The 26,924-nt window shown below is 45.8% G+C and overlaps 1 protein-coding gene across 3 annotated transcripts in view; it reads left to right on the top strand.

The window, feature by feature from the left end:
- The window catches only part of SLC43A2 (solute carrier family 43 member 2), a 34,643-nt gene extending 8,177 nt beyond the window's left edge, over window positions 1–26,466 (top strand). For 2 of the 3 annotated variants that reach the window (XM_075032644.1, XM_075032645.1), the window contains 12 exons: window positions 1,454–1,643; window positions 2,658–2,713; window positions 3,474–3,550; window positions 9,990–10,082; window positions 10,911–11,044; window positions 11,482–11,684; window positions 12,316–12,459; window positions 16,026–16,164; window positions 16,600–16,732; window positions 17,700–17,773; window positions 19,561–19,684; window positions 20,547–26,466. In XM_075032644.1, the coding sequence (XP_074888745.1) occupies window positions 1,454–1,643; window positions 2,658–2,713; window positions 3,474–3,550; window positions 9,990–10,082; window positions 10,911–11,044; window positions 11,482–11,684; window positions 12,316–12,459; window positions 16,026–16,164; window positions 16,600–16,732; window positions 17,700–17,773; window positions 19,561–19,684; window positions 20,547–20,708 (1,529 nt within the window). In that variant the 3' untranslated portion in view covers window positions 20,709–26,466. Of the gene's footprint in view, window positions 1–1,453; window positions 1,644–2,657; window positions 2,714–3,473; window positions 3,551–9,989; window positions 10,083–10,910; window positions 11,045–11,481; window positions 11,685–12,315; window positions 12,460–16,025; window positions 16,165–16,599; window positions 16,733–17,699; window positions 17,774–18,379; window positions 19,685–20,546 lie in introns of those variants that run through there. The other variant, XM_075032646.1, reaches the window with a different exon arrangement.
- The last annotated feature ends 458 nt before the right edge of the window (window positions 26,467–26,924 follow it).

Genomic DNA, 26,924 nt, shown 5'->3' with positions numbered 1-26,924 from the left:
TTGGCCAGCTAGGATAACCAGGGTGAAACCAGTAACTGTAATGGTGCTGAGGCTTGGGTAAAAGGGAAGGAGTTGCAAGACGGGGCTGTGTGATCTCCAGAGATGCAGAGAGGGCAAGAGCAGCCAAGGGGATCTCCTCCACAAGCCACACTAAGCAGTGAATGTGAAGTCACTTGTATGTGAGGGATTCCTGCTAATTAACTAACTAACCAGGGCTCACTGGGAATCTCTAGTCTTGCTTCATGCACATGGTTATGTGCGTGACTTCTCTGTTCCTCCTTTAATATTGAACTTTGTCAGATCAATTATTAAATATGGAGGAGAGCATTTTTTGTCACTGGCTTGCAGCAGCAGTAAGAAAGCAAGTGCTGCGTCATACCAGCAAAGGTTACTTCTAAGTCAGATAAGCATTGGGAGGAGGAGTGGTGGAGTGTGCTAGAGCTCTGGGTTAATGAAAGTCTAAAGGCACACGTGCTCGCTTGAGGAGTTGTAAGCCACCTTGGGACAGGCTTGTAACAGGAGCAGAGTTGACATGAGACAATAAAACTGCTGCTGCAAAGAAAAGGGAACTTCTTTTTTATTTTTTAAACTGTCCTGTTTGTGTCTCTTACACAACGTGGGCTCTGTTCAGCGTGGGAGTTTGCGTGCGGAGTTCCTCATGTAGGGGCAAGAACAGAAAGCTGGAGATATAATTGACCTGTATGGCCAAAACCCACTTGGAAAGAATAGAAAATGCTAATTACAGGGCAGAAGTTAAACATACATCAATCCTTTAACAAATTGAGAAGGCAGGTGAGCTGCCAGCCTTCCTGGGAACAGGGTAGTTAAATCCAGGAAGGATTTTTCAGAGCCAGAGTAGTCGGGCAGCAGGGTGGCTACTCCAAAGCCATTCCTCATCCCAATGCCCATAGTGAGGGTAGGAAGCTTTTTGTCTGAGCAGGCTGTTGTTCTGTGCCAGGCCTTGTCAGCCCAGTGTCTGGACCTGAAATAACTGATTTGGCTGTAGTTATTGCTCCCAGTTTAGTTAGGGAAAAGATCTGTGAGAACATGCCAGTTGTAGATTAGGAGGACCTTATTTTTGTATTAGTGCTTAAGGGTCTGCTGGGTTTAGTCCCCTGTAATTGCCAGGCCCTTGCTGTATAGTTGTTTTCATAAAGTAATGAATCTCTGTCCCTAGGTTGTTACCCTGCTGCTGCTTGGGATACTTGTCCCCTGGGTGCCTGCGCATCCTTTTCCTGCTCCCAGCTGAGTTCATCAGGTTGCCCTTGTCCTTCTACTGCTCTTCTTTCCCTTCTCCATTTCTCACTGATTATAACAAAAAATGGAGTGTGGAGGGTGTATGCCCAGTGTGTTGTGGCACCCTGTGTGCGAGGTTTTCTCTTCCCTCCTTCCTGCAATGCTGCAAGCCTCATCCTAACACACTGTAATGATGATCCTCTATCATCCCGTGTAGAAAACACCACCAGCAGTCCTGAACACAAGAACAGCACGGCTCCAGAGCACAAATGGCCTTCCTGCAACGCCCAGGATGAAATGCTGAATTTGGCCTTTACCGTTGGGTCCTTCCTGCTCAGTGCGATCACGCTGCCCCTAGGAATTGTCATGGACAAGTACGGCCCTCGCAAGCTGCGGCTGCTTGGCAGGTTGGTGTCCTGGGCTCCCCAGGTGGGCTGAGGGACGAATTCCCACCTTGTCTGGGGCAGATGGGTGCTCTGCCTGTTGTGGGGTCCCTGCAGCCTTGGGAACTGTATGAGGAATGGGGATGGGATGTGCTGGGAGCTGCTGCCCATGCACAGGGCACTGGAGCAGCTCTGGGATGATTTCAGCCAGCACAGCGAATTGCTCCATAAGGGAAGGGCCTGGGACTCCATGTCCACACTTCAGCTCTCCAGTGTTGTTCTGTGCTCCCTGGCCAGATGGAGCCTGAAGGAAGAGTGGAGTCATTTCTGAGTCAGGGAGGGTAGCTTTTTCCTTGAGCTGGGAGCTATGTCCCGAGAGGCACAAACCCAAGATGTTACATCATTGTTTGCAAGCTGGGGAGTTAACTCGGGGATAAACACGTCCTGCCTGCCTCTTCTAGGGCCCTTCTTTGCCATGTGGCATATGTCACTTTCTGCCTCAAATTGCAAGGTCGTTAGCTGCTTCTATCATGGCATGTAGGGATTAGTGACTTGTTGGGCACAGCAGACCCCAGCACTGCTGAATTTTAATGCACTGAACCGTACCAGAAACCAAACCGGCCTGTAGGCAGAGTGGGAAAACCAGGGGAAGTCTCTGTGACCGTACCAGAGAGGAGCAGGTAAAGGCTGTGAGTGCTGTGACCACAGCTGGGTCTCAGGACAAAGGTTGCTGCTGTCTTTGGTCACCTTGAGGTGAGGGCTGGCAAAGCTCAGTGCTGGAAAACTGGTAGGGAATTTGGGTCCAGCAAGAGCTGCGTCAGTACTGGGAGGAAAGGTTGCTGCCTCAGCCCTTGCGCAAGGTTTGTCTGCAATATTTGGGTATTTCCCTGGATTTTTCTTTCCAAATTGCCAGCTTCCCTCCCGCTTGCAGAAACGATACTGCGCTTGCTTAACAAGGTGCTGAGGAGGTAGAAGTATATGTAATTTAATGCATGTGAGGCTGTATGTAAGAAACTCACAGTTTTGGTTCCCTTTCAGTGCCTGCTTTGCTGTGTCCTGTGTGCTGATCGCGTACGGTGCCAGTAACCCAGACTGTAAGTAGGCATTTCTCTGCTGAGCCGGGAGGGCTTTGGGGCTGTGGTTTGGGGTTTTTGGGGGGGGAAGCAGACAAGCGTGCATGGCACTGCATGCTCTGACTGTCACACCTCCAGACTGTCATACCTCCAGTGCTGTACTGGGGTCTTGCTGAGGACACAAGCCAAGCGTCTGCTGGCCTGTGGGAGCTAAGTGACTCTGGGGAGGGCTGGTGTTTCACAACCCTAAGTGGAGAGCGTTGCAAGGGCCAAACGTCTGAGATAGCTAGGTCTCTCAGCTTTGCGTTTGGGCAGGGCCAGGTCCTGTAACGGAGCAATTCCAAACAAGTTCATGGCTTTTTCACGGTTGGGAAATAGGTAGTAGCACACAATGTGTAATCAGATTTCACACCAGGGATAGATGGAGCTTGCTCGTCAAGACCAGATAGTGAGGTGACACTTTAAATCCAGTTCTTTCAAGTAAATCTTCCTTTTAAGATCCATTCAGACAAGCTGCATCAGCAAGTCTGTTCATTAGAGAAAAGAAACCCTTCCATCCTGGAAAGAGATGATCCCATCCTGAACTCTGTCTTGGAGGAGAGCCCTGGTCCTCCTGCTCTGTGTGGCTGGGGAGACAGGCACTGGGGTCAGGAACAGCGTGGCACGTCCTGATGGTGTTGATCCACTAAGGTTTTTACGTGTCAGGACCAAAGCGCTCAGGGCTCTGTCTTCTTTCCCCCTCCACCCCAGTAAAAGCTAAGGGTGTTTTTTATTGTTGCAGCTCTGTCTGTGCTGATATTCATTGCGCTGGCTCTGAATGGCTTTGGTGGGATGTGCATGACCTTCACATCGCTTACGGTAAGTGAAGAGTTATTACCTGACTCTATTTTATTTTTTTACTATGGCTGTGAGCTGGGCTAGCAGGAAAGAACAAAGTGGATCTTTTGCCTGTGGCTTGAATAGCATGGTTTTTGTTTGGTACAAAGGGTCAGTCACCCTTTTACCTGAAAGGCTGAATACTAGGTGGTTATTCTAAGGCTTTTTTTCCCCCCAGTCGTTTGGGGTTTTTTGGGGGTGGTTTTGTTTGGTTTTTTTGTTTTGTTTTTTTTTTACCTGCCCCTTGCATCTCAGTTGAAGGTGGGGGGGAAAAAAAGGAATTGGTTTTGTCTAGGACTCAAATTGTCATACGCCTGTACGTGCCGTGCTAAGCTACCTGGCACAGGCTGGACATGTTTGCACTGGGTTTAGCATTGACATAACTGCAGGAAGAATCAGCAGGGCACAAACCCTTGCAGCTGGGTATGACCAGCTCTACGCAAACGCAGTTTGCATCTCACCCCAGGAAAATGGTTGTTCTTGAGCACAGAAGCTCTTGCTTTCAGAAGGGTGAGAGTCTCTCCCAGGTTTCCTTAGAAATGCTGTGTTGCTGAACGTACCCAGCTCCATCTGTGCAGCCCGCTTAGATCTGTTTAGTCCGTGGGTTATATTGCAAGTGTTGGTCAACAACTGTCAGCTGGATCTCTACATTTTAGGGTTCTTTTTCCTGGAGACAGAAGCAGTACCGTCCTCCAAGTAGCTGCTTTATTTTCTACCTCATTACCCTGATCCTTGTCAGTGTGGCTGAAACAGGGCTGGGTGGAAGGTTTCCCAGAAAACAGTCTGGGAAGCCCTGATGTTTCTTGAGCTGTGGCTGAAAACTTTCAGATTTGGACCGCATTACCTTGAACTTGCTGTTGCAGTAAAACTTTCTGTTAAGGTTACCTCTAATTTCCCAAGGCTTTAGACAGTGGCTGAACAAGGCTCAGACATTGGCTAAACTCCTGAGACCTAAATTTGGCAGAGGCTGGTTTTACAGATCAGTGTGTGTACTGTGATGTTGCTGCTGCTGTTGCTTTCATATACTCAAAGCTTTCAAAACTCTGTGCCGATGTTGGTGTCGTGTCTCCTTCATATGTAGTGTTCTTCACTGGAAGCCTTGGCCTTGGTCCCAAAGAACTATGGGGAAAATGTCATCCTGCCACGCTTCAAATAAAAGCGAGGAAGAGAGGAGCACATAGTACTGCTGTAGGACAGGAGAGGATTCCCATCCTGCTGCTGCCAGCATTGGTTATTGTCTCTCTGGGTGGTTATTAAGGGGTCACAGATTATTTTAGAGCCACTGGTGATGACAGGAGGGAGAGCAAGGATAGGACAGAAATGTATTGGATGGGCTGTACCGTGGCTTTTAGCACCAGAAGAAGTAAGCAAAGCCACTTATTAGTGCCCTCATTAGTGAGCTAGTTCCGTAGCACTAAGGAAGTACAGCGGCAGGAAAAAGGTCAATTCTTCCAAGAAGAGAGTCAAGCCTTGAGGAGGTCTGAAGCAAGTAGTGATGCTGTGAGTTCACACAGGGAGACCTCAGGTGGAGCCCATCCCCTCCAGACAGCAGTGTGTTTTGTAAAGAGCTGAGGCCGCTTCGGGCCCGACTTCTCAAATCCAGATTCAGATGTAGCTGCTTGTGCCTCCCTGCAGAGCTGCACAGAGGCATTTTGGTACCTGAGGCATGAGAATGTGATTAAAAATAGTCTGAAGTGGGAGGGAAGCACTTCGTCACCTGCATCACAGCGTAGCTGTGGTGGTGACTGTTAGAAGCAGGTATATCTTACTCATTGGCAGCTTACTGTTTGTCCCTGTGTGGTTCTGCCTGCCAGCTGGGTGCTCACAGTTGGTGTGTCAAGAGCTATCTTCTGCGGTGGTGTGGTGATCTCTTGTGGGTCCCTTCCATCTGTGGCCCATGGAGACAGGGAGTGTGGTAAGGGAGGGACATGGGGATGACAAGTCCGTGGCTTGTGGGCTCTAGGCTGTGTGGCTCGCACGCACCGTGCCCTGCATCGTGCTCAAGAGAGGATGAAGCAAGCGCCGAAAGGGGAGGCTCAAAGGTCTTTTTAAGGATGTTCGTTACACAGAGGCGGTGAGCTCTAATCAACTTCTGGTGCCAAGTAAGCTCGTTCTGGCTGACACAGGCACGGGCTGCCGAGCGCGCACGTGCACGCACAAGACAAAGCAAGGTGACTTCCTTCTCCTGCCAGCTGCGAGTGACCTGAAGCGCTCCAGGAAATGGGTCAAACCCTCTGGTGCATGAGCTGGTCCTCTGCCACCCCAGGCGAGTTACGGTTGCTGCTTCGTAGCAGGGTGGCCATGAAGGGAGCCCCTGCAGCGTGTGGGGTCGGGATGCTCCCTGGATGCTGCAGCTTGTGGGGCCTCGTTGGCTGCTGAAACCTCCCGGGACGCTTGCTGCGTGGGCATGGTGTGATCTGATGGGAGGGCAGGAGATGCGGGTCCTCAGTGCCTGTGCAAGGGATAAACAGGATCTCCGAGGACTGCAGCCTGGGTCAGTGCTCCATGAAGCTTTGCCTCTTGGGTTTAAAGCCTTTTGCAGTAACAAGTCCCCAGGGTATCATGAAGGCACATGGCAAGCTGCAGAGCCATGGCAAGCTGCCGTTCCTGGGTGTCTTGCGTTGTGGCTTGGGGAGGAGGGGAAGCGAGCGAGTGGTGCTCTTCCCAGTTCTGGGAACAAGGTCAGACTGTGCCTGTTGTTAAAATGCAGAGGGGAGATTTCTGCCTCGTGACTTGGTCTTAGCCAATATAAGTGAAGATTGGAAATGGAAACAGATCTGTGTTGGTGGCTCTGACAGCAACACAGGAATCTGGCGCTGGTTCTGCTCCGAAGCTATTTCATGCAAAGAAATAAACATGTGTGATAAATTACCACAAAGAGCCTTTTATAGATTGTTTTCTGTCCTGTTTTCCTTTCAAAGAATTACAGCTGCTTTGCTCTTATTTTCTGCTACAAACACCACCCTTTAATTGGAGCAGGGGGACATCTCTGTGTAGGGAATCTTCTCTGCTCAGATTTACCAGGAAAACTTAGGGCTCTGTGATCTTTTGTGGCAGAATATGAACAGGAATTTCCATATGCTTTGGACAAAGTGGGCAGTTTGAGGCTTTCCTGGAGAACATATTTTTAGTATCTGTATAACTTCCAAATATACCTCTGATAGGGAAAACAAAATTTAGCTTGAACAAAAATACCATTCTCCAGCAGTCTAGTTCTCAATCCCTTGACTTTTTTCCACTGTTCTTTCAAATAGTCCTTGCAAGAGGAGGGAAACTGGGTTTGGTAAGACTACTGTGGTATCTTTTGTGATATCTAAGGATTGTCTCCAGGAAAAAGCTGAAAAATTATAAAAAAATGATCGAAGGTCTTAAACCCACCATAAGGCAGATGGGATAATAATCTGCAAGAAGAAATTATTTTATCAATTTAGGATTGAATACCTGTAATAAAGGACTCCAGAAAAAAACCAGTTATGGTATGGCAAAATTAAATTAGTATCTTTCAGATGGGGCATAGAGTTAATAAAATATTGAGTATTATTGGCCTTTAGACAGGAGGTGTAAGAGTTTCTGTCATTGTAGGTCTTGTGGAATTGGGGCTGTCATACCAGAATGGGCAGAAGTTAGTGGAGGAGCCCCTTCTGGCCTGCAGGGTTAAGAACAGAATGAGGATCAGATCTTTTTGGTGGCAGAAATACAGAGAGCCCACTTGTTCTGTGGCTTGGGTTTTTTCTCCCTATGGTTCATTTTCCCCAATACTTGCTGCTATAAAGACAGTGTGGAAAATGCCTTAGTAAATATTGTGTGTTATTTTAGTAGCTGGTCTTTAGATGAGACCTGCAGAGGCATTGCCAGTGCTGGCACTTGGAGACTGAGAGGTTTTTTTCTGTGTGGCTATGGACTACTTTTTTCCCTTTGGCCCTGCTCTGCACCTCCAGGTAGTCTCAGATTTCTTTTTCTCCCAAGTGCTCAGTGTTTGCAGTTTCTTCTTTGACTGGGTTGGATAAGACCCTAAATCTCCTATGTCCAACTTTTTTTAATCTGGCTGCTGCTTTGGTGACAAATAGGATTTTAGGAAATCTCTAGGCTTTCTAGGACTTCTGTCCCCATTGAGGCAGAAGCAGAACTGGGTTTTCCTAGACATGACTGCTTGCTTTCAGGCCTGCTCTGTCTCCAGTACCCCTCAGAGCAGGAGGATCCACCTGGGAGTTGCTTGTCTGCTGTATGAAAAAGGCTTTTTGTGATCTCTGGGGCTCTGGGGAAAACCAGCCTGAGCCAAGAAGCAGCTGTGTTTGTGGAGCTCTTGCCCTGCTCTGAGCTCCCCAGCAGGAGCAGCTGTTTGTTGTAATTTCTGGAGATTATTTTAGGTTTGGGGTATTTGACATTAAATGAATGCCCTTCCTGGTGACGGTGACTAGCCTTTTTGCAACCTGCAGATATTGTATTCTGCAGATGCTGTTTTCTGCGGTGTGTATTTAGGCCATGGCTTCCAATAAAAGATTTTTGCGCCTGGTAGCAGACCTTTGGATCCTTTGCCGTTTCCTGTCCGCAGCTCCTGAAAGCAGCCTGTTGGCAGCTCTCCCGCATGCAGGGATCTGGGGATGGGTGTGGGGATCCTCGCTGCAGAGGAGTGCAGCGTTTTCTGCCTCTGCCGTGTGTGTCTGCTCGGGGTTCACCAGCAGCATCAGGCTCAGCACATCATTGCTGCTGTTCCTTGGCTGGGGTTATCTGAGGACCTGGAGACTGCACTGCATAGGAAGCTCTGCAGTGAGACAGAGGGATGATAAACAGCCAGATGGATCCTAGAGTGTTCCTGCACAGGAATACTTCAGTTGTAAACACGCTGGTCCTGCCGTGACACAAGCCAGATTTGCTTGCCTTATATGCTACTCCTGGGAAAGATGGATTTGTTTTTCAGCAGTGGAAGGGGAATGTGATGACAGCATTTGCTTGCTCAGACTCGGTCTAATATTCTCTGAATCATTTTGTTCAGCAGCATCTTTAAACGGATAAAATGCTGGTTAAGCTTTCAGTGCTAGAAGGCACCCGCAGTGTCCTGCTTTGAGGCCCTCTGAGGCTGATGTGGTAGTGATGCCCAAGTGAATCTGGGGAGTAAGTGACCCAAAAAAGGAGGTGGGAGGGAAATCTGTCTGCCTGCAGCAGAATCTCTGCCTGTTGACCCGCTTCAGGAGGTATCGGCTGAGCTTTCTGTAGCCTACAACTTCAAAGCTTCTCCCTGTAATTTCCAGTTTGCAGGCTGTCATTAGTTAGTGATGGAAACTTGTTCACTTCTGGTTGTTTAGAAAAATAGGGAGTTCCTCCTTTCCCAGGAGAGTGAGAAGGTCTCGCAGCTCTTTCTGCCTGCTCCACTCTGCTTTTGGGTCCTGAGTGGAAGCGGGGCCTGGAGAGCCAGCCTGGGAGTGCTTTTGCTGTTGAGATGGCAGAAGTGGCTGCTGTGAGCTGCTTCTAGCTGTCCCTCCGGAGAGCTTTGCTTTCCCAACAGATCCTTGCAGAACCAGCCTGGTCTGCTCTTAGCAATGCCATGACACCTGATAGGAGCCCAGGCAGTGAAGTGGGGTGGGTGGCAGGAATAGCTACCTGAGATGCTGTTGCCTGCTTCTTGCTGCAGAGTTTAGCAGCTTTGTAGCTATACCAGGCAATAAAGCCTTGGATATCTAGTGTTTGTGATTGCCTTCTTGCATGTAGCTCCAAGGTAGCGTGCCTGAGCATCTGAGCCATCCAACTGATGCAGAAATGACCAGCTTTAGCCCCTCTCAGAGAGAGAGTCTCCTTTCACAGAAGTAGCCAGGGAGCTAGCTAGAAATGGAAATGCAAACAGCAACACAGTTCATGTTTGTGGCTGTTCTTTCTTGTTATAACAGGAACTTTCTGGTCTACTGCAAAGATTTGGGTGCTGACCCAAGGTGCATAAACAATCCTGGCAGTTCAGGGTGTTGCAGGTGTGTTAAAGACTGTTCAGCAATCACAGCCTGTGTCTAACAACTCTTGACTAAAAAGAGGGTGGTATGTAGAGAACTTGGGCACATATTTTTTGGAGAGGAAAAGAGGTGGTGGCTACAGACTTGGGGTAAGGAACTCTTAAAGAAAGCACAAGGGCTGGAGCAAACGCTCCTGTGCTAAAGGTAACCAATGCAAGGTATGTGGTCAGTCTGGAAAGAAGCAGTGTCACTAAACACATATATCTTGGATTGTAGACATTCCCTGACACTGGAGACACCAATGCAACCTGCAGAGCAATATCCTGAAAGAGCTAAGTCATTCTTGAGTAAAACTGGCTGCTTCAAATTCTGGTATCCAGGAGTCTTAATCCTAAATGGCAATATCTTCTCAAGAAAGCTTCCTTCCCTTTTCTTCCCTTCCCTTGGCAGCAGCCTGTTTCAACCAATTTTTCTTTCCCCAGCTGCCCAACATGTTTGGTGACCTTCGTTCCACGTTCATTGCTCTGATGATTGGCTCCTATGCTTCCTCTGCTGTGACTTTTCCAGGAATCAAGGTGAGGCTGTGGGATCATGACTCATGACTGGTGGTGTTGTGCTGGAGTCTTGCACCATTTAGCAGTAATGTGGAAAGAAAGAGGGACTATTTGTTAAAGCACTCTTAAGAGATGTGCCTTTGCAAGATTCAGTTCCTGTCTGTTGAAGACTTCCCAAGTGCCTGCCTCAAGAACTCCACAAATACTGCGAAGAGAACAGTCCATTTGCTAATAGGCAGTAAAATTTTAAAGGTGTCAAGTAAAAGTGAAGAACTGAAGATCTTTTTTTAAAGGAAGGTTGCTTTTTTAAGCTCTAAGGAGCATATATATGGATTTTAATACACATGTGTATACTTAATCTGTGTGATTGTCACAGGTGGTTGGCTTTGAACACTGTTCAGAACTAGCAAACAGCAACAAAGGGACAGAAGAGATGGTCACTTGGGCTGCCTTGGTAGATCACTTAGTGATTCTGAACTAGAGATGTTTCATTGCAGAGTTAGCATAAGGGGGATATAGTAAAGGTAAGCCAGTCTCAAGTGTGCAGGGAAGTTCCTGCTGGCTTTCCAAGGAGAAGGTCCTAGATGAAAACCTTTGATGGCAGTCATCTGCAATACAGCTGCATGCTTTTCCAGTTGGAGGTCCTGTTGTTGTTGCTATAGCTGCTATTAAAGATGTGCATATACACCTTTTTCTAAGCCTGCCCATCACAGACTTGTTCCTTGTTACCACTTGAGTTAAACCCATTTCAATGTAGCATGTTGTTTCCCACAGCTTCCTCTCAGACCTCATTCAAAGAAGTATCTTTCTGCTCTTATAGTCAAAACCATATTCCCTTCTGATTTCCAGGTTATATATGACTTTGGGGTCTCCTTCATCCTTATTCTGCTTGTCTGGGCAAGCTGTGCAGGACTAGTTTTCCTCAACTGTTTCTTCAACTGGCCACTGGAGCCTTTCCCAGGACCAGAAGACATGGACTATTCGTAAGTGTCCACTAGACTGGCCTTGAGGGCTAATCCCATTCTTAATCCTCTAGAAAGTGATGGCACAACTAATTTAGAGGAGAGGACAGGGAACTCCCTTGCATGTTGTTTATGGCTGCCACTTCTTAGGCTGAGGATTTATGTTTGCTGTTAACATTATGTCTTGACTGGTGAACATCTGTAGAAAGTGGAACTTTCCAAAGCATAGGAATTATGAAGGAAAAATGATCTGTCAGTAGTCATAAGTATTTCTATATTGACCGATGCCAAATTGGCCTGGGGGAAGTATCTCTGTGCTCTGGATCTAGACCATTTGTGGCTTTGTAGATGGAAACTAGTGCCTTAAATCCACACATAGCCTTTCTGACTCCTGCAACTTTGCTGCCTCTGATTCCTCACCCTGTGTTGCAGCTCTCATGCTCTTTACTGTCCAACAGGGTGAAAATAAAGTTCAGCTGGCTGGGATTTGACCACAAAATCACTGGGAAACAGTTTTACAAGCAAGTAACAACTGTGGGGCGCCGTCTCAGTGTGGGGAGCTCCATGAAGGGCCCCAAAGAGCCAGCAGCCTTGCAAGAGAACAACAAGCTCTGTCTGTCTACGGTGGACCTAGAAGTGAAGTGCCAACCTGACAACACAGGTGTGGTTCCATGAGTGCCCCAAGGATGCTTGTGCTGGCACAAGGCTGTCAGCCTTTCTGCTCTGCTCCAGACCTGTTTATAAGAGAGATAACGTGATCCATATGTTGCCAGGGCCATGTGCCAGCCACCATTATTTAAATACAAGTTCAGTTATATAAGGAATCCTGTCCTTGCATACTTGCCTAAATACACCATATGGTGTTGCCAGTGGTGAGGACAACAGCACTGGTAACTGGTATGGCTGCAGAAGGGCAGTACAGTTGGTCACTGCTGTCTCTTAGACTGTTGCCATCATGACCAAGCCATCCTTACTCAGGCGTTTGGCAAAAGCAAATGGTTTTAAGCTTCTTTTTTGCTCTAATCTACAGAATGAGGTGAGTCTTCCTTCCTTCTCCCTTGCCCCAGCTACTGGTAGCCAAACTCCAAGCATCTATAGCTGTTCGTTATGGAAGTTTGTAAGGCACCAGGTAGTCGCTAACTCTGAACTCCTTGGAACTGCCCCTGGCATGCAGTGTTGGAATGACTAGCTAGGAGAAGACCTGCTAACCCAGAGGCAATGGCTCTTGTGAAATTGTACATGTTTATGAAGGTACATTGCCTTTTTCAGAGACTCTATTATTCCTTCTGCAGCTTCTCCCTCCTTCATGAAGAGCGTCTTCAGTCCTATTTTGTTGCTCAGCCTTATCACCATGTGTGTCACTCAGCTGCGGCTCATCTTCTACATGGGAGCTATGAATACCATGCTTGAGTTTCTGTCTGGAGATGCAGATCAAGGTAGGGTAACCTGAAAACTTTTATCTGCTTCCTTGGAACTGGGACCTGACCCAGACTTGGTCCTTGCAAGAGTCCAGTGAGCCTGATTACTCAGCAGATACTCAGTGTATGGCAATTAGTGGTGTCAGAGTGCGGCTGACAGCTGCTGGGAGGGTCTAGTGAAGGGCTGGACCTAGCCCAGGACAGAGGGGCAGTGAGGTAGACACTTGAATGTCAAGCTAATTTTAGGCCGGTGTCTGTTAAATACTATTCCATGTTATTTCCCCAGATGGGTTGTTGAAAGTAGCCTCTCAGGATGGACTGTGATAATTTTTTTTTTATTGGAAAACCTATTTCATCAGGTGTTTGCTTTGCTTATCCTAAGCAGGCACAAAGTACGGAGCAGCTGACTCTCATGACTAATGGTTGGACTAGGTGTCTCAGCCCAGCAACCGGGGGTGGGAGAAATGAAGTCATAGATGTTTTGTGCAGCTTGGTGTGTGCTGGGGAGACTCAGGGGTGCTCACTGCACTGGACTCTTCTGTATTTATAGCTCTGATTCAGTACATGAAGCAAACAGGAAAGAGTACATTAGTTTACTGTTGTTGAAAATACCCAGGATTGCAAAACAAGACTTAGGCTTTTTTTTTTTTTTTTTTTTTTTGTGTCCTTTGTAGTAAGATCCAGTTTGAACTTGTTAAATCTGGATTGCATGAAGCTGATAAATCAAGAGGCACTCCTCTGAAAACAGGAGTGAGCTCTGGGGGAGGGAAGGAAACTCAGGAAACTCCAAGTGCCCTGGCATTCCCTGAATTGCTTTGTTTCTTGAGCCTTTGACAGCCTGCAGCATTCAGCTCTTTATCTCCTGGCTCAAGAGCCAATTTAGACATTAAACAGTAAACAGGACAAACTTCACACTGCCTACCTTTCCCAACACTGCTTAGTTTTCTGCTTACCTTGTAACTCTTTCACACTGATTATTTTTTTTCTTTCTTTCTTTTTACCCTGGCTTGCTCTAGTTATTTCTCTTTCATTTTTTCCTCCCCTCCTTGGTATTTTAGAATTAATATTAACTATATAAGCTGTCAATTCTGTTCAGATCAAGCTCTGAATTAAAAAAGGGATTGTGTCCCTTGGGTGTATTGCATTTTTTTCTGTGCAACCTTTAAGATTTCTTCCCTTTTTCCCCTCCTCCCCCTGAACGTAGCCTGGGCTCCCAGTGCAGTCCGCTGTCTTGGTGTTTCCATGGCATCAGCAAAACAGTGGTATTGTCTAGTCGCAGCAGTGTCAGGCTGCAAGAGCAGTTCCAAGATGTGTGCAGCTCTCTAGAAATGTAATCTGTGCAGATCAGGAGAGGATGGGACGCTGCTCCCTTGGATTCCTTGTTCTTCTTGCAGTTTACTTGAATGTGATTTGTTTAGAGAGCTCCCTCCACCTGCAGCTGCTCTCAGGAGCACTCAGCAAGGGAATAAGAGAGTTAAGTCAATGCTGCAATTGTTACGGTCAAAGAAAACTTAAATATTCCTGGGAGCAGAACAAGAGAGAAGGATGTGGGGAAAATAATTCAGATAGGTAGTAGAGTCTTTAAGTTGCAGTGAGGCACTGTGTCCATGAAAGTCCTCCTTCCTGTGCAGATTATGGTGACTTAGACCTGTCATGAAACCTAGAGGTGGAAAAAGCAGTCAGCTTGTGGCTAGTTATCTTCTGAAAGCCTCCAAAAGATGGGGGAGAAGCTAAGGAGTTCAGTAGCTCTGTAAATGACTGCATAATTGTGTTGTAGGAAGGCAGGAGAGAGTAGACCTGTTGTGTCTAGAACTTGAAATTTGGCTTCATCTTTCATAAATTGTCACCCTGCTTTCAAATCTGGTAAGACTTGGAGACCTTAAATATAATAAGGGTGGGCTGGAAAACTCAGCTGTGTGAGGTGCTTGCTCAATATAGTTTTGAGGGAAAGCCATGTCGAACAGTGGATGTAAAGGGTTGTGCCCATGTGTGCGCCCTTTGTTTGCTCTACCCAGGCTTCTACTTCTGCTGGTATTTGCTAGGTATTATCTCCCCCCGCCCCCCCCCCCAAAAGAATGTTTTTTAAGATGATAGATAAACTGAGGTGGCCCTGTTTTGTAGCAGCTACTGTCTCTCCTTTTCTTCTTTTGCTGACCCCATAAGTTTCATTCCGTGCTTCAAGTTGGCTTCTGCTCTTGCTGTTTAGAGCCCAAGATTAAGTGTTCAGAATAGCATGAAGAGGCAAAACATGACAGCGTGGCTTGCTTCTTACCCTCTATTAAAAAATAACCAGACAACAGCAAATCAGCTCCAGGAGTGTTTGTAGAGGGTGATGCCACCTGTCTCTCTTGGTTACAGCAGTTGCTATAATGAGATGGGATGTGGGGCCACTTCAGGGCTTGCCTTTGCGGAGGTAATGGGGGCATGAATGCGAGTTTAGATGTTGGAAGTTCCTCTTGGTTCCCTTGCCAGCAACCGGAGCCAGGAAAGTATCATCAGGTGCCATGCCTGGGTGCAGCAAGGCAGCCCTGCTGGGATTTGCTGTAACTGTACAGGAGAGAAAGGCTTGTTGGAAATGTCTTTCCATTATCAAGTTGATTTTTGGTATAAATCCTGGCTATACTGCTTTGGCTAGATCTAGAAATGCGTTGGGAGGGACAAACTAAAATTCTTTTTGGTTGTTTTGCTTACGGTGCCGTAACTTGTAAGCGCTCTGTGCTGAGATGAGCAGTTTCAGAATTACATCCTTATTTCAGAGCTGTGGTACACCATGACTCACCAGCCCTTCTGTGTGGTGCATACAAATCCATCACGTGTGCTGCACAGAGGAAGTGGAAAAAGGATTGCAGGGTGGGGGAACTGTTCACCAACAGGAGGGGAGAGTTTCTTCTAAGACTGCTGGCATCAGCTTTCCCTTAGCAAGCCATGTAGACACTTCACCCATCTTTAACACATGGGGAATTTTCAGCATTTCGAGTTTTTAATGATTGCTCTCACATGCTGTGTTTTTTGCTTCCAATCTGCTCTCACCTCCCCTGCCTCCAAACTTGTCCATTCAGCACAAAATGGGTTAGTCCTCACCTTCCCAGCCTGGCTTCTCCTTGCTGGAGCTTCCCAGCTGGAGAAGATGTAGCTGCAGCTCCCAGCAAGGCAGGAGAGGAGATGACTAAGGCACAGGGTTGGCTGTGCAGGATATATTGTTTGTAAGAACTTTCCCTGTTGATCCGAGGCAGACTAAACTTCATTGGCACTAAGCAGTTGCTGGGTCCCATTTCTGAGCCCTACCTGCTGTTGGGCTGATGTTGCTCAGAGAATACTAGTGCAGGATCAGAATAGTTGAAGCAAGTGTGCCCAGTATGTCCACTCTAATGTCACGCCTCTGGGAGGCTAAATGATGAAGTGAGGCTTTGGTGTCTCAGCTCCTTCAGCCCTGCCTGTTAGCCTGTGAGTATGTGGGGTCTGGGCTCTTAATGAGAGAGGTGATCAATGGCGAGGAACAGTTTCTTTTCTGTCTTCTTTTTTTCTGTTGCTTGCTGTGGTATCACTTGGACTAACAACTTTTTTTAATCTCCCCCCCCCCACAGTGGCTCTCTACACTTCTATTTTTGGGGTATTGCAACTGCTGTGCTTGCTGACAGCGCCTGTGATCGGGTACATCATGGATTGGCGACTGAAAGAATGCAACGATGGCTCAGAAGAGAATGAGGAGAGCAACGCTGAGCAGTGCGTAGCGTTCGCCATGCGGGACATGCAGTCATGTAGCAGGCCTCTGCTCTGCATAATGTGTTTTGTGATGAAAGACTGAAAAGAATATTGGTTCTTCAGTATAGAAAAGAAAGCCTGAAGGAAGACTTGATAATTGCAGAGGAAAGGACCAAACTATGTTCCATGTCCACTAAGATCCGTCAAGAAGAGCAAATTTAAATTGTAGCAGGGGAGGCTCAGACTTCCCTTCTAGTCTAACAGTTAAGAGTAACAGCACTGAAATAATTGCCCAGATGTTCCTCAGCTTCCACTGATGGAGATCCCACCACCTCCTTAGGCAGACTTCTAGCCAAACTGGTTTAGATAGTTGATGGGATAGGTGGAGAATCTTGCTGTGAGTTCCAGTGGCTGCCGAGAGTGCTTTTTGTAACATAGGTTTTGCTATCCTTCCAGAAGTGACAAGAAAAAGAAAAAGCGTGATCGTCAGATCCAGAAAATCACCAATGCCACCAATGCCTTTGCATTCACAAATGTCCTGCTGGTTGGATTTGGAATCACCTGTCTTATTCCTAATCTACCGTTGCAGGTGAATAGGTCAAATGGGTGGGTGTGCTGGAGGGGCTGGCAATGTGGGTCCTGGCAAAATGACAGGCAGGACAGTGCCAGGAGGTCCTGCAAGCCAGCAGAACCAGCTAGTGGCAGGAGGGCTTTCTGGCACTGCTGGGAGACTTCTGTACTGCTTTGGGAACCCCAGTCTTAGAGTTGAAACAAATAATTCCATGCAGTTTACATTTCTTGAGAGAACCTAAAGAAGCAGCTGTAGTTAAAATGTCAGGGTTGATCCACAATTTTTTCACACTTAGAAGTTTCTGCAGCTGAGCTGTGTAACAACAAATACTTTTCTACTGAGATCCTCTCAGCAGCGCCTGTGCATTTAACCTGGGCTTGCTTTAAGCTGCCGATGGTCAGAAAATTTGCTGTAAGAAGCATGACACTGATACATACAGCAGGTTATTTCTGTGTCAAATGCTATGCCCAATGGTACCCATGGGATTATAAACCCGTTAAAATATTTATTTTGTGGCACCACCTGTTTTTGGCAGAGGAGTTTAGTGATTTTATGCTATACTTAAACGTGCCTTGATGACGTAGGCAAACAGATGTAGTTTGCTCATACTTGCATATTGTCCGCAATAACTTGTGGAAAATTAACTAAATTGGCCACAAGCGCAATGAAAAAGCATTGTGTCCCTGGCCACAGGTTGCTGGGGACGTGTCCTTGCAGCAGTGCTATCTACGAATGAGGTAGGTCTTGTGTGTTGTTAACCTCAGGTAGTACTGCATGTTAGTCTTTGCAAAGTATGGAAAAGCAGTGCTTTTAGAGATGAGTACAAATTTCTTCCCTTGTGTTGATCTTTCAGGTTTTGATTCTGGGTTCCTCAAGCCCACCTTTCTAGTGCAAAGGAGAACAGCTTTTAGGAATGGTTCTACGTTGGGGTCTGGTACACCTAGGTGGTATCTAGGACATGACATTTTTCTGCTTCTCTTTCCAGATTCTTTCCTTCATTTTGCACACAATCGTGAGAGGATTCATCCACTCAGCTGTGGGAGGCCTCTATGCAGCTGTGTAAGTCTCTGCTTACCTATAATACATGGCTGGCCAGATAAACTGGTCTGGGTTGATAAGCTGTGCAGGTGAGAGGGAGATCAGGAAATGAAGTATTGGTCAGAGGGGAAAAATGATGCAAGTTGTTTCCTCAGTCACCACTGGATATGACAGTAGCTGGACTGAGGTCCTAGCTGATGCTTTCCTTGTTTAGAAACAGCTAACCCCTTTGGCATAGCTACTGCAGTGAGGCACAGCTATATATGGGCCTCAGGTGAGACTAGGCTATCAACACTAAGGTTATATAGTAAAAACTCAAGGCTTTTTTGTCTTATAATGACTAGCTACATGCATGTGTCCAGGTAAAACATTAACATAATTGAATACATTGCTACTGGTCTGCTCTGAAATTACATTGGTAAAGCATTGCTCAAGATACCATTAGTGATGTCTACTCCCTTTTCCCAGGACAGATCATCCATCCTGTTTCCAACTTATGAAAATTATCAATAGCTGAATCTAAATAATCTCTTCCTTATTAAGCAATGTTTTTGGTTTTGAAAACAGATCTGCCCCTCTGTCCTGAGCTGTTGGACAGAGGAACAGAAAGAAGCTGTTATCTTTCAGAGAATCGCAGAATCCTTGAGGTGGGAAGGGACCTCTTGAGACCATCTAGCCCAACCCTCCTGCTCAAGCAGGGTCAGCTAGAGCAGGTTGCCCAGGACTGCGTCCGGTTGGGTTTGGAATATCTCCACGGATGGAGACTCCACAACTGCACAGATTCCTTCTGTCAAAAGTTTTGGTCCCAGTGTCTGGGGAATCCAGACTAGAAAACCCATCTAAGACTCTGCTTCAAAAGTACATAAACTTTTGGTTCCCTGGCAGCTAGAAGCAAAAGATTTTTGTCTTGGGCAAGGTAAATGCCTGTTGCTGTACATATCGGCTTGCTTGTAAACTAATCCTGTTTGGCCATTGCAACTCTCTGGAACTTCCTGGAGTGAGGTATTTTTGCTTTGAATGTTTGCTTTGAAATATACTTTGCTGTTATATTGCTTTTGTCATATTGCTTTGTTTTGCTTTGAATATTTGAAGGTTTTGATCCATTTCTTTCTTTCCAAGCATAGTTTAACCTGACCCTTTTTAAACACTACTCAGTCGTCGAAAGAGAAAGATGTTAGACTGTTCCTGAAATTTATTTTTCCATTAGTAGTATCTGATATTCAGCACTTTCCAGTCAACAGTATTGTTTAGTTTCACATGGGATCAGACTTGTCCTCTAAAAAGGAAAATACATACTAACCTGTTGTGCAGGTTTCACTCACTTCTAAAGGGAGCAAATTGTTATGACCGCATGAAAATGATTGCTCAGCCGCAAATGCTGTCATCTGGATAAAGAGGCCCTGCTTTTAACTTGTAAATATCAACACTCTTCTCCCTTTGCAATAGGAACAGTAGTTGTATAAGTGCTTCCACCTGCCTACGGTACAGCTGCAAAACAAAACAAGTACTGGATCTGATACATCCAGAGTTTGAGAGCTCAGGATGAGAATAGTCTGGAGAGGAAGGCTCCAGCCTTGTCACCAGCTGCATTCTGCTCTAGAGAGCACTGTGCACACCATTGGGTATAGCTAAATACTTTAGAAAAAGAGGTAGTTACACATAAGTCCAGGAGAGAGAAGTTCTTCATACTATGTGCCTGTCTTGGGACTGTGCTCTGTTGTGTTAGTCGACTGGGAATGTAAACTGATCTGGGTGATGTGAACAGTCAAGGTGACATATAATAATGCTGTTGCTTTCTCTGTTGACAGATACCCCTCCACGCAATTTGGCAGCTTGACAGGGTTGCAGTCGTTGATTAGTGCCCTTTTCGCCCTTCTGCAGCAGCCTCTTTTTATGGCGTTGACGGGACCTTTGGAAGGAGACCCTCTCTGGGCAAGTTCTTCTCAAATTTAATGTGAAAGCTTGGTGGTTAAGATGATTTTGGCTCATTTCTTTGAAAACAAAAGGACTCCTGTGCATGGACCAAGGTTAAAAACAGCTGGAATTTTACATGTCCCTCAGTCTGCTGTTACCTTGGTGCTGTCCAGGAGACCCTTCCTTGTGTGAGTAATGATTCCTGGCGAGGGAAAGCCACTAACCCTTACGCTGGTATATGGAAATGGAGGAAGGGAGAAGGCTGCAGGAGTGCTTTGTGCTAACTGTTTGTGTGGTGAGTCAAAATCTGTCAGGTAACAGTGAGTGAATCTGTGTGGACCTCAAAATGCAGTAGAAATACTACGTTCCCTTGAGAGCTATTAGCTCCAATTACCAGTAAATTTGGGGTTGTTGATGCTAATGTCCGAAAAGCCAAGCGGCTATTGAGGGTAGGGCTAATGTAGTGTCTTGATGAGAGTCTGTCTGGGCAGCTCAATAAAATCGTGACATGCGTGGTCTTGGGGAGAGTCCTGGTCTCTAGGCTACGTGTGCCCACCCCAGCAGCCTGTTGCTCTTCAGTCAGCAAACTTGGTGTAAAAGAACTGCAGCTTAAACAGCCCTGCCTGTTCTGTGGAACAAGACTCCCGCAGCCATGATCCAGAGCAACACATTCTCGCAGCATTTAGCTTATACATGTGGTGCTCTGGGCACAGGAGTGTAAATAGAAATACAGTGGAGGTTGTTGCCAATACACTGAGCAGGGCGTCTCCTGGTTTGCCTGCAGCTGAGTGACGAGGGCTGGGTTCTGACACTTCAGCATGTGTGACTGGGTTGTCATCTTCTTAGCCTGCCTAATTTTGTTTTGTCTTTCTTTTTGCAGCTGAATGTTGGCTTGCTTGGTGTGAGCCTCCTGGGTTTCTGCCTTCCAATCTACCTGGTCTGCTACAGACGCAGGCTAGAGAGAGAAAAAAAACAGAAGATGGATGATGCCAAACTTTTCTTCAAAATCAATGGCACTCCCAATGAGGAAGCCTTTGTTTAAACTGGTGCTTCAAATACAACCTCCCCTGTACAGGTTCCTACCACATCTGTGGGTTCTACCTGTGGTGTAAGCCAGGCTTTTTCTCTCCTGGCTCTGCCAGTCTTTGCTCCTCACTGGAGTGAGGGCTGGACATCATGACTGAGCTTTCCTCAGATATACGGCAGGAGGAGACTTCCTTCTCCTTACTCCAGAACACGGGACACTTTTCCTTTTTATAAAGGCCATGCAGATATTGTGTCTTAAATTATCCCCTGATCACACTCTCCAGCAGCAGAGTCTCTGCATAGGAAATTGGAGAGAGAAGGAATAGAGGGATGGGGGAAGGGGGAAGAAAGACCATAATTTGAGTTTGCAAATGTAACATGCTGAAGTCTGTTTTCTCCCCCTCTTCCCCCAACCTTGGCTGACATTGTCTCAGATGGAAGCTGCACTCTCCTCCCTCCCTGTGGCTTCATAATGGTCTTTCTGCTTGATGTGTAGATGGACCTAGTGGTTTTACTGTCTATCCAGACATACCCCAGACTGTTTCTGAGGCAGGGAAGGGGATTTTAGTCCTATGTGTATGAGCACAGCTTCAGTGTATTGCTAAATGTTGGCTGCTAGCACTGACAGCTCCCAAACCTTTTATTACTGCAAACGACACAGACCGTGAGCAATGGATCTGCCTTCCACACTGAAATGAAGAGCCTAGCGGACTGCTTGGTCATTGACCAAGCCTTCAGAGGCCTGGAATTCCTCTTCTTCCCGGCCTGCAAACCACCTGTATGTGTTTTAAACTGTCTGCAGTCCTGGAACCTTTGAGATAGGAATTGGATCTTGTTTACCGATGAAGTGCTTTGAGACTTTGCCTTTTGACTCTTCTTCCCTCCGACATGACCCTGGGAGGGGAGCAGCAGCGTGTGTTTAGTAAAGTGGAGAAGCTTCTTCGAGTTGAGTTCTGGGGCTCCAAACACCTTGGTGTTCACGTGTCGTGAGCTGACTTGCTGTTGAAAAGAATCAAGAGTGCAGAACACTCCTTTGTGTCTGGTAACTGGATCCTGTGGACATATGGCAGGGTGATGTGGTGATGTAATTCTTCCCCTAGCCATAGGTTATTTACATTGTTCTGATAACAGCCCCCAAGCTGCTGAACACCAGGTTACTGTGACTGACCAAAAAGCTGCCGGTTTGGCTGTATTAGGAGCCTTCTATGATGTTGATGCTCTGTCTGGACAGAGTACGTGGTGATTGATTGTATGGTAAAGCTGACTTACAGAGCAATACATGTGGGTAAAGGTGCCCCAGGCCTGTTCACCATGGAGGGACTACAAAGGGAGTTCTTAACCTGCTTATTTTTATAGAGGTCTTATTCCTAAGTCTTGTCTAAAGTCAACTTTTCTGCCCTTAACCTTCTTGTTGAGGTCGGTAGCTCAGCCTCTGTAGCCTTGTGACTAGCATTAACCACTGCGCCATTTGGAGCTGCTCAAAGCAGGACTGTGCAGCGTTGAGGATGAACATCACCAGCGGGTCTGCAGCAGCATGTGCGCTGGGTTGAGCTAGTGGCTGCAGGAAGCTTGGGGGCAGAAATAAAGCAGTTATGAAGACGTAGTGGTGGTGCTTTCTGAACTGCCAGCTGCTGCATTACTGCAAAGCCTGGCGGGGGGTAAGTAATTCATCTTCTTTATGTCTGGTCGGAAAAGTACAAGACTCAATCACTGCCCCGTTAGCTCTAAGCTGGGGATTAGAAACAACAGTGCACTCGGACCTTCCTGTGAGAAACTACCTGGAAACTGGGTGTTAACTTGCTTTACTGATGGCTTGAAGCATGCACATGCTCAGCCCAGCCAGGCCTTCACCTTCCCTAAATAGCAAGCTTGGTGACCTCTTGCACAGAGCCTCGGCAGGACCGCTGGAAGCCCTGCGGAGTCCCTCGCTGGTGGCCTTGCCAGCCCCGGATGACGAGGCAGCTTTGTGGGACAGCAGCGCCATCTCGAGTCACTGCCTCCAGCCAGCCTCCTGCAGGCGGTTCAGCTGCCACTCGGCTCCATGGTACCTTTCAGTCTTCAGTCACTCGTCTGGAAATGACTTGCCACTTGAGTATTTTACACGTTTGTGGAATTTTTTTAATGTGTTGCCTTTATTAAATGTGTTTGTTCCAAGACAGCCTTACTGCCTGCTGTCAACACTTTACTCTTCTAGAACTTCTCGTCTTTTGTTGGCCTCTAGCTTTGGTGATGATTTAGTGATGTTTCCAGCTTTTGTTTCTTTTGTGTTGAGCAATAATTGAGGGGGCAGAGTTTAAATTCATTTTACTGTTCACCTGGCATTGTCTCAAGTACATACATGTTTAGAGACCCACCAGCAGTAGTACAGCTTGCCTAGATTTCCAGAGGGCTTACTGCAGATTTCTGCATTTCATATTACTATACTTTCTCCTAAATATTTTGAGAAGATTCCTACTCTTGCTCCCAGGTATTTGTGACGTGACAATGACAGATTAAGTATCTTTTTTTTCAGTAAGAGCTCAGACAGGTGAGTCTGAGCCACAGTTGTCAGACTCACAGTGTCTTAAAATAGAGACAGCTGTTGGAGAGTGTCAGTGTGCTAACTCAGCATTACCTCCACGTCAGTTTCAGAATATTGAATGTGATAGCTTCCACTCTTATGTCACTCGAATTCCTGATATAAATGTCTTTACAAAATGGTATACCGAGTGGCATATTTTCATGAAGTCACAGTGGAGGTGATGCTGTCTTTGAAGTATGTGCAGCTAAATTAAACAAAAACCCACCTTTTATTCCTGCTGTCTACCTCCCTACTGCAGTTCCCAGTCCTGCCCTTTATTAGGAATACCCTCTAACCCAGTTTCACCTGATAAAGTGGTGGATATATGTGCTCTGTGTCTCTGCTGATGTGCCATGATGTTTAGAAGCTGCTGGTCAGCTGTGAGGAGTAGAGCTCATGCCTTTGAGTCCCAGTTTCAGGCTCTGTTTGCAGGTTGAGAGTAAGGTGTGCCTTTGGCTTGCAGTCACCAGGACTAGTGGGTACACGAAGTTTGAGTTGTTCAGGGCTGAACAGACAAATGGGAGTGCTTTCTCATGCGGTGCAAAGTCAAACTGTGGAATTCATTGCTGCAGAACATAGCAGGGAACAGAAGTATAAATATTTTTTAAAAAGGGGCTTGTTAAAAAATGGTCTGATGCATCCACTAACTCAGGGAGATTTTAAGTTGCTGTAAATAAGAAAGTTATGCCAAGGAAAGATTACTTTTCTACAAGCTCTCTCTCTTCAGAATTGGTCAAAGATGGAAGAAATATATTCTGGGCTAGGTAGAACAACTGACCTGATCTTGTGGGGTTTAATTTACTGACAGTTGTGAACCAAACTAATTTTAAAAGCAGTCTCAAATTTATCTATCAAAAACCCCTGTATCTGCATGCAAGATGTGCAAATACTCTACTGGTTGTGGCATAACTGCTTAAATGCTGGACCTTCTGCAGGGGTGAGCCCCTCAGAGGACAGAGATTTCTGGCTTCAGCCTCTTCTAAATGTTGTCTTGCATGGTGCAGAAGCAAACCCTGTTGGGGTGGTCCTGTTACACATGATTGTTCATGGGCAGTTTGCCTTGTTCTTTGATGCTTATGGAAATGTAATTGTGGATTACTTACATTTGGAGTGGAAAACAGCATTGCTGCTTTCTAGCTAAGTGATGCAGGACCAAGAGAATTCCTGATGTACTCTTCTATGTGCATGAGCCACCTTGTGGAAAAAATTAATGGGCTACCAAAGACTAGAGACCCACATCAATTTAAATCAATAATGCGTTTACCTGTATAGCTCAAATATAGGTCAATGTGTTTAACTACTTCTGTAATTCCTAAATGCTAGAATTTGTAGGGGTTTTTTTGTGCCCCTTGTACCCCCTTACCCTCATCCATATGAAAAGTCCAAGGAGGGTGGTCATGGGAAAGACCTCATCTCCTCCACAGAAGCATCCCCAACTGAATGTAATGAAGCTGAAACCTGATCTGTGAGTACTTCCCAGTTTGTAGGAGCCCTCGGAGTCGAGGGTGTTGCTGTGTGAAGGTGATTGCACCTTCTGGAAACACTGCTCCTGGCCTCTACAGACTCTCACGTGCATTTAATATGCATCTGTATTTAAAAAAAAAAAAAAAAAAAATTAACAGTGGGGAAGGGAGGGTGACATTTTTTTCCTTTCACTAATCTGTCAGTACCTAAGCCCCATTGACAGTCTTTATAGCACTAATGCAATGATGCTACCAAGAGTAGCAGAGAAAATCTGTGCTGTTTTGCTTAATAGACACATATAACTTTATTCAGTTACTGTCATAAAGTATCTGGATCCTTGAGATGTCTGCGGGAAAAAAAAAAAAAGAGCAAATCTTGCTGAGACTCCCAACTTAACTGCAATGCTGCTACAACGATTGAAATGTTTAACTCCCACACCAAAGCCTGGCCTCTTTGTGCTCTGTCTACAAAGGAAAATTGTAGGATAATGAGATTTTAACTAAGTCAGTAAATCACTAAAATGTTTTAAAATAGGAGATTTTCCTCTTGACAGGCTGATGAATTTGGAAAATATGCCACAAAATCTAAAGTAGATACTATAGGGTAAAAAGAATGAAATCTTTAAAACTACAACTTTTGTTAGGTTGTTTTGTTTTTTTTCCTTTGAGTCTTTTCTGCATCTGCAGAGCTGTTGGTATTCCCTACTTCCCAGTTTAGAAGTGCAACATATTCATAATGGAAACTAGTATTACAGTAAGATTCCTGATGGAAGGGGACTGGTCTTGTTGTGGGGTTTTTTTTTTCTAAATTAAAACAAAAACAAAAAACTCCAAAACCTCACTTCTGATTGATATTTCACAATGTTATCTTCTCTGGAATAGCTGAAACAATGATGTATTATGTAGATGCATTCTTACATGTTAATTATAAACCCTACAGGTCCTTGTTTTTCTACCTGTGCTGCTCAGCCTGTCTCTGCGCAACCTGTTTTTATCAAGTGTCCTGTGCTCCGCGTTGTCATCCTTCCTATTGCTGCTTGTCACTTCCTTGTGCCTGACGCTCTGTCACTTGCTTTTTATTCCTGGGACAATCCCCTTTTTCAGAAAGCCCCCTCTTTTTAACCTGATGGCATTAGCTTCTCCCACCTCCTCCTGTTAACAAAATTTTTTTGTAGCATTTGTCAAAGTTGAATTGTAAGCTCCTGGCGGCAGGCCTGTGTCATCTTTTCTGTGTTTGTAATGTGTGTGTTCTTGCAATACTATCTAAAAATAAATGTGGTATTAAGTTAATCATTAGTTTTCCTTTTGAGGCCGAACATACTGAAGGTATTGCTTGGTTCCTTGCAAGACTATGTAAGCATGAATGCTTTACACAGTGTCATCTGCCAAAGTGCTTGGCTGCATATTGAATGTTTCCTTGACTCTTTATTCTCTAAGTTAGGAGCTAACAGCCAGATTTTAATTAATCTCTGAGAAAATTTTGATTTTTTTTTTTTTTTTTTTTTTTTTTTTTAATTTAGACAGCAGGTTGAGAAAGACAGGTCAAGCTCAGTTATACAGGGTGAACTGGTATCAAATAATGAAGGATGAACAACTGTGGCCTTAGACAGGCATGCTACAGAAGAGGTGCAGCGTGTCAATAGGAAAGTTGCACATTTTGGTTATCTGTGCTTGAGCTTGGTGATGCTTAATGTATGGCATTTTATTTTTCCAATCAAATAAAGACAATCCTTGCTCTGTGATTCCAGTGACGAAGTAGTAAAACTAGTGCTCTTTAGCTGTTTTTTATTGAGTCCAGGTCACATGAAAGGGCTTTTTGCAGTTGTCTTCTAATAAGTAGCTGGGGTTATTCTTAATACCAAGTACAGTTCAGGTGGCTGCTGCTTCTTGGAAGTAGAACTGAAACTGAAAGTGGACTTGAAAATGCTGTAAACCATGACCTGCTGTCAAGGTGGAGCCCCATTGCCAGAAGACACACTTACCCTACCTGACTGCAGCCTTGATCTATCCCCTAGCTACCTGCGTTAATACTCGTGTTGTCTGACGTAGAATTATCTAGGTTGGAAAAGAACTTTAAGTGAGTCCAACTGTCAATGATGCCCACTAATCCATGTCCTGAAGTGCCTTGTCTATGCGCTTTCTGAACACCTCCAGTGATGGTGACTCAACTGCTTCCCTGGGCAGCCTGTTCCAATGCCCGACAACCCTT

This window comes from Buteo buteo, chromosome 7 (assembly GCF_964188355.1).
Source record: "Buteo buteo chromosome 7, bButBut1.hap1.1, whole genome shotgun sequence".
Classification (NCBI taxonomy): Eukaryota; Metazoa; Chordata; class Aves; order Accipitriformes; family Accipitridae; genus Buteo; species Buteo buteo.
Note: the sequence above shows the minus strand (reverse complement) of the source record. Positions and strands in the feature narration are given on the sequence as shown.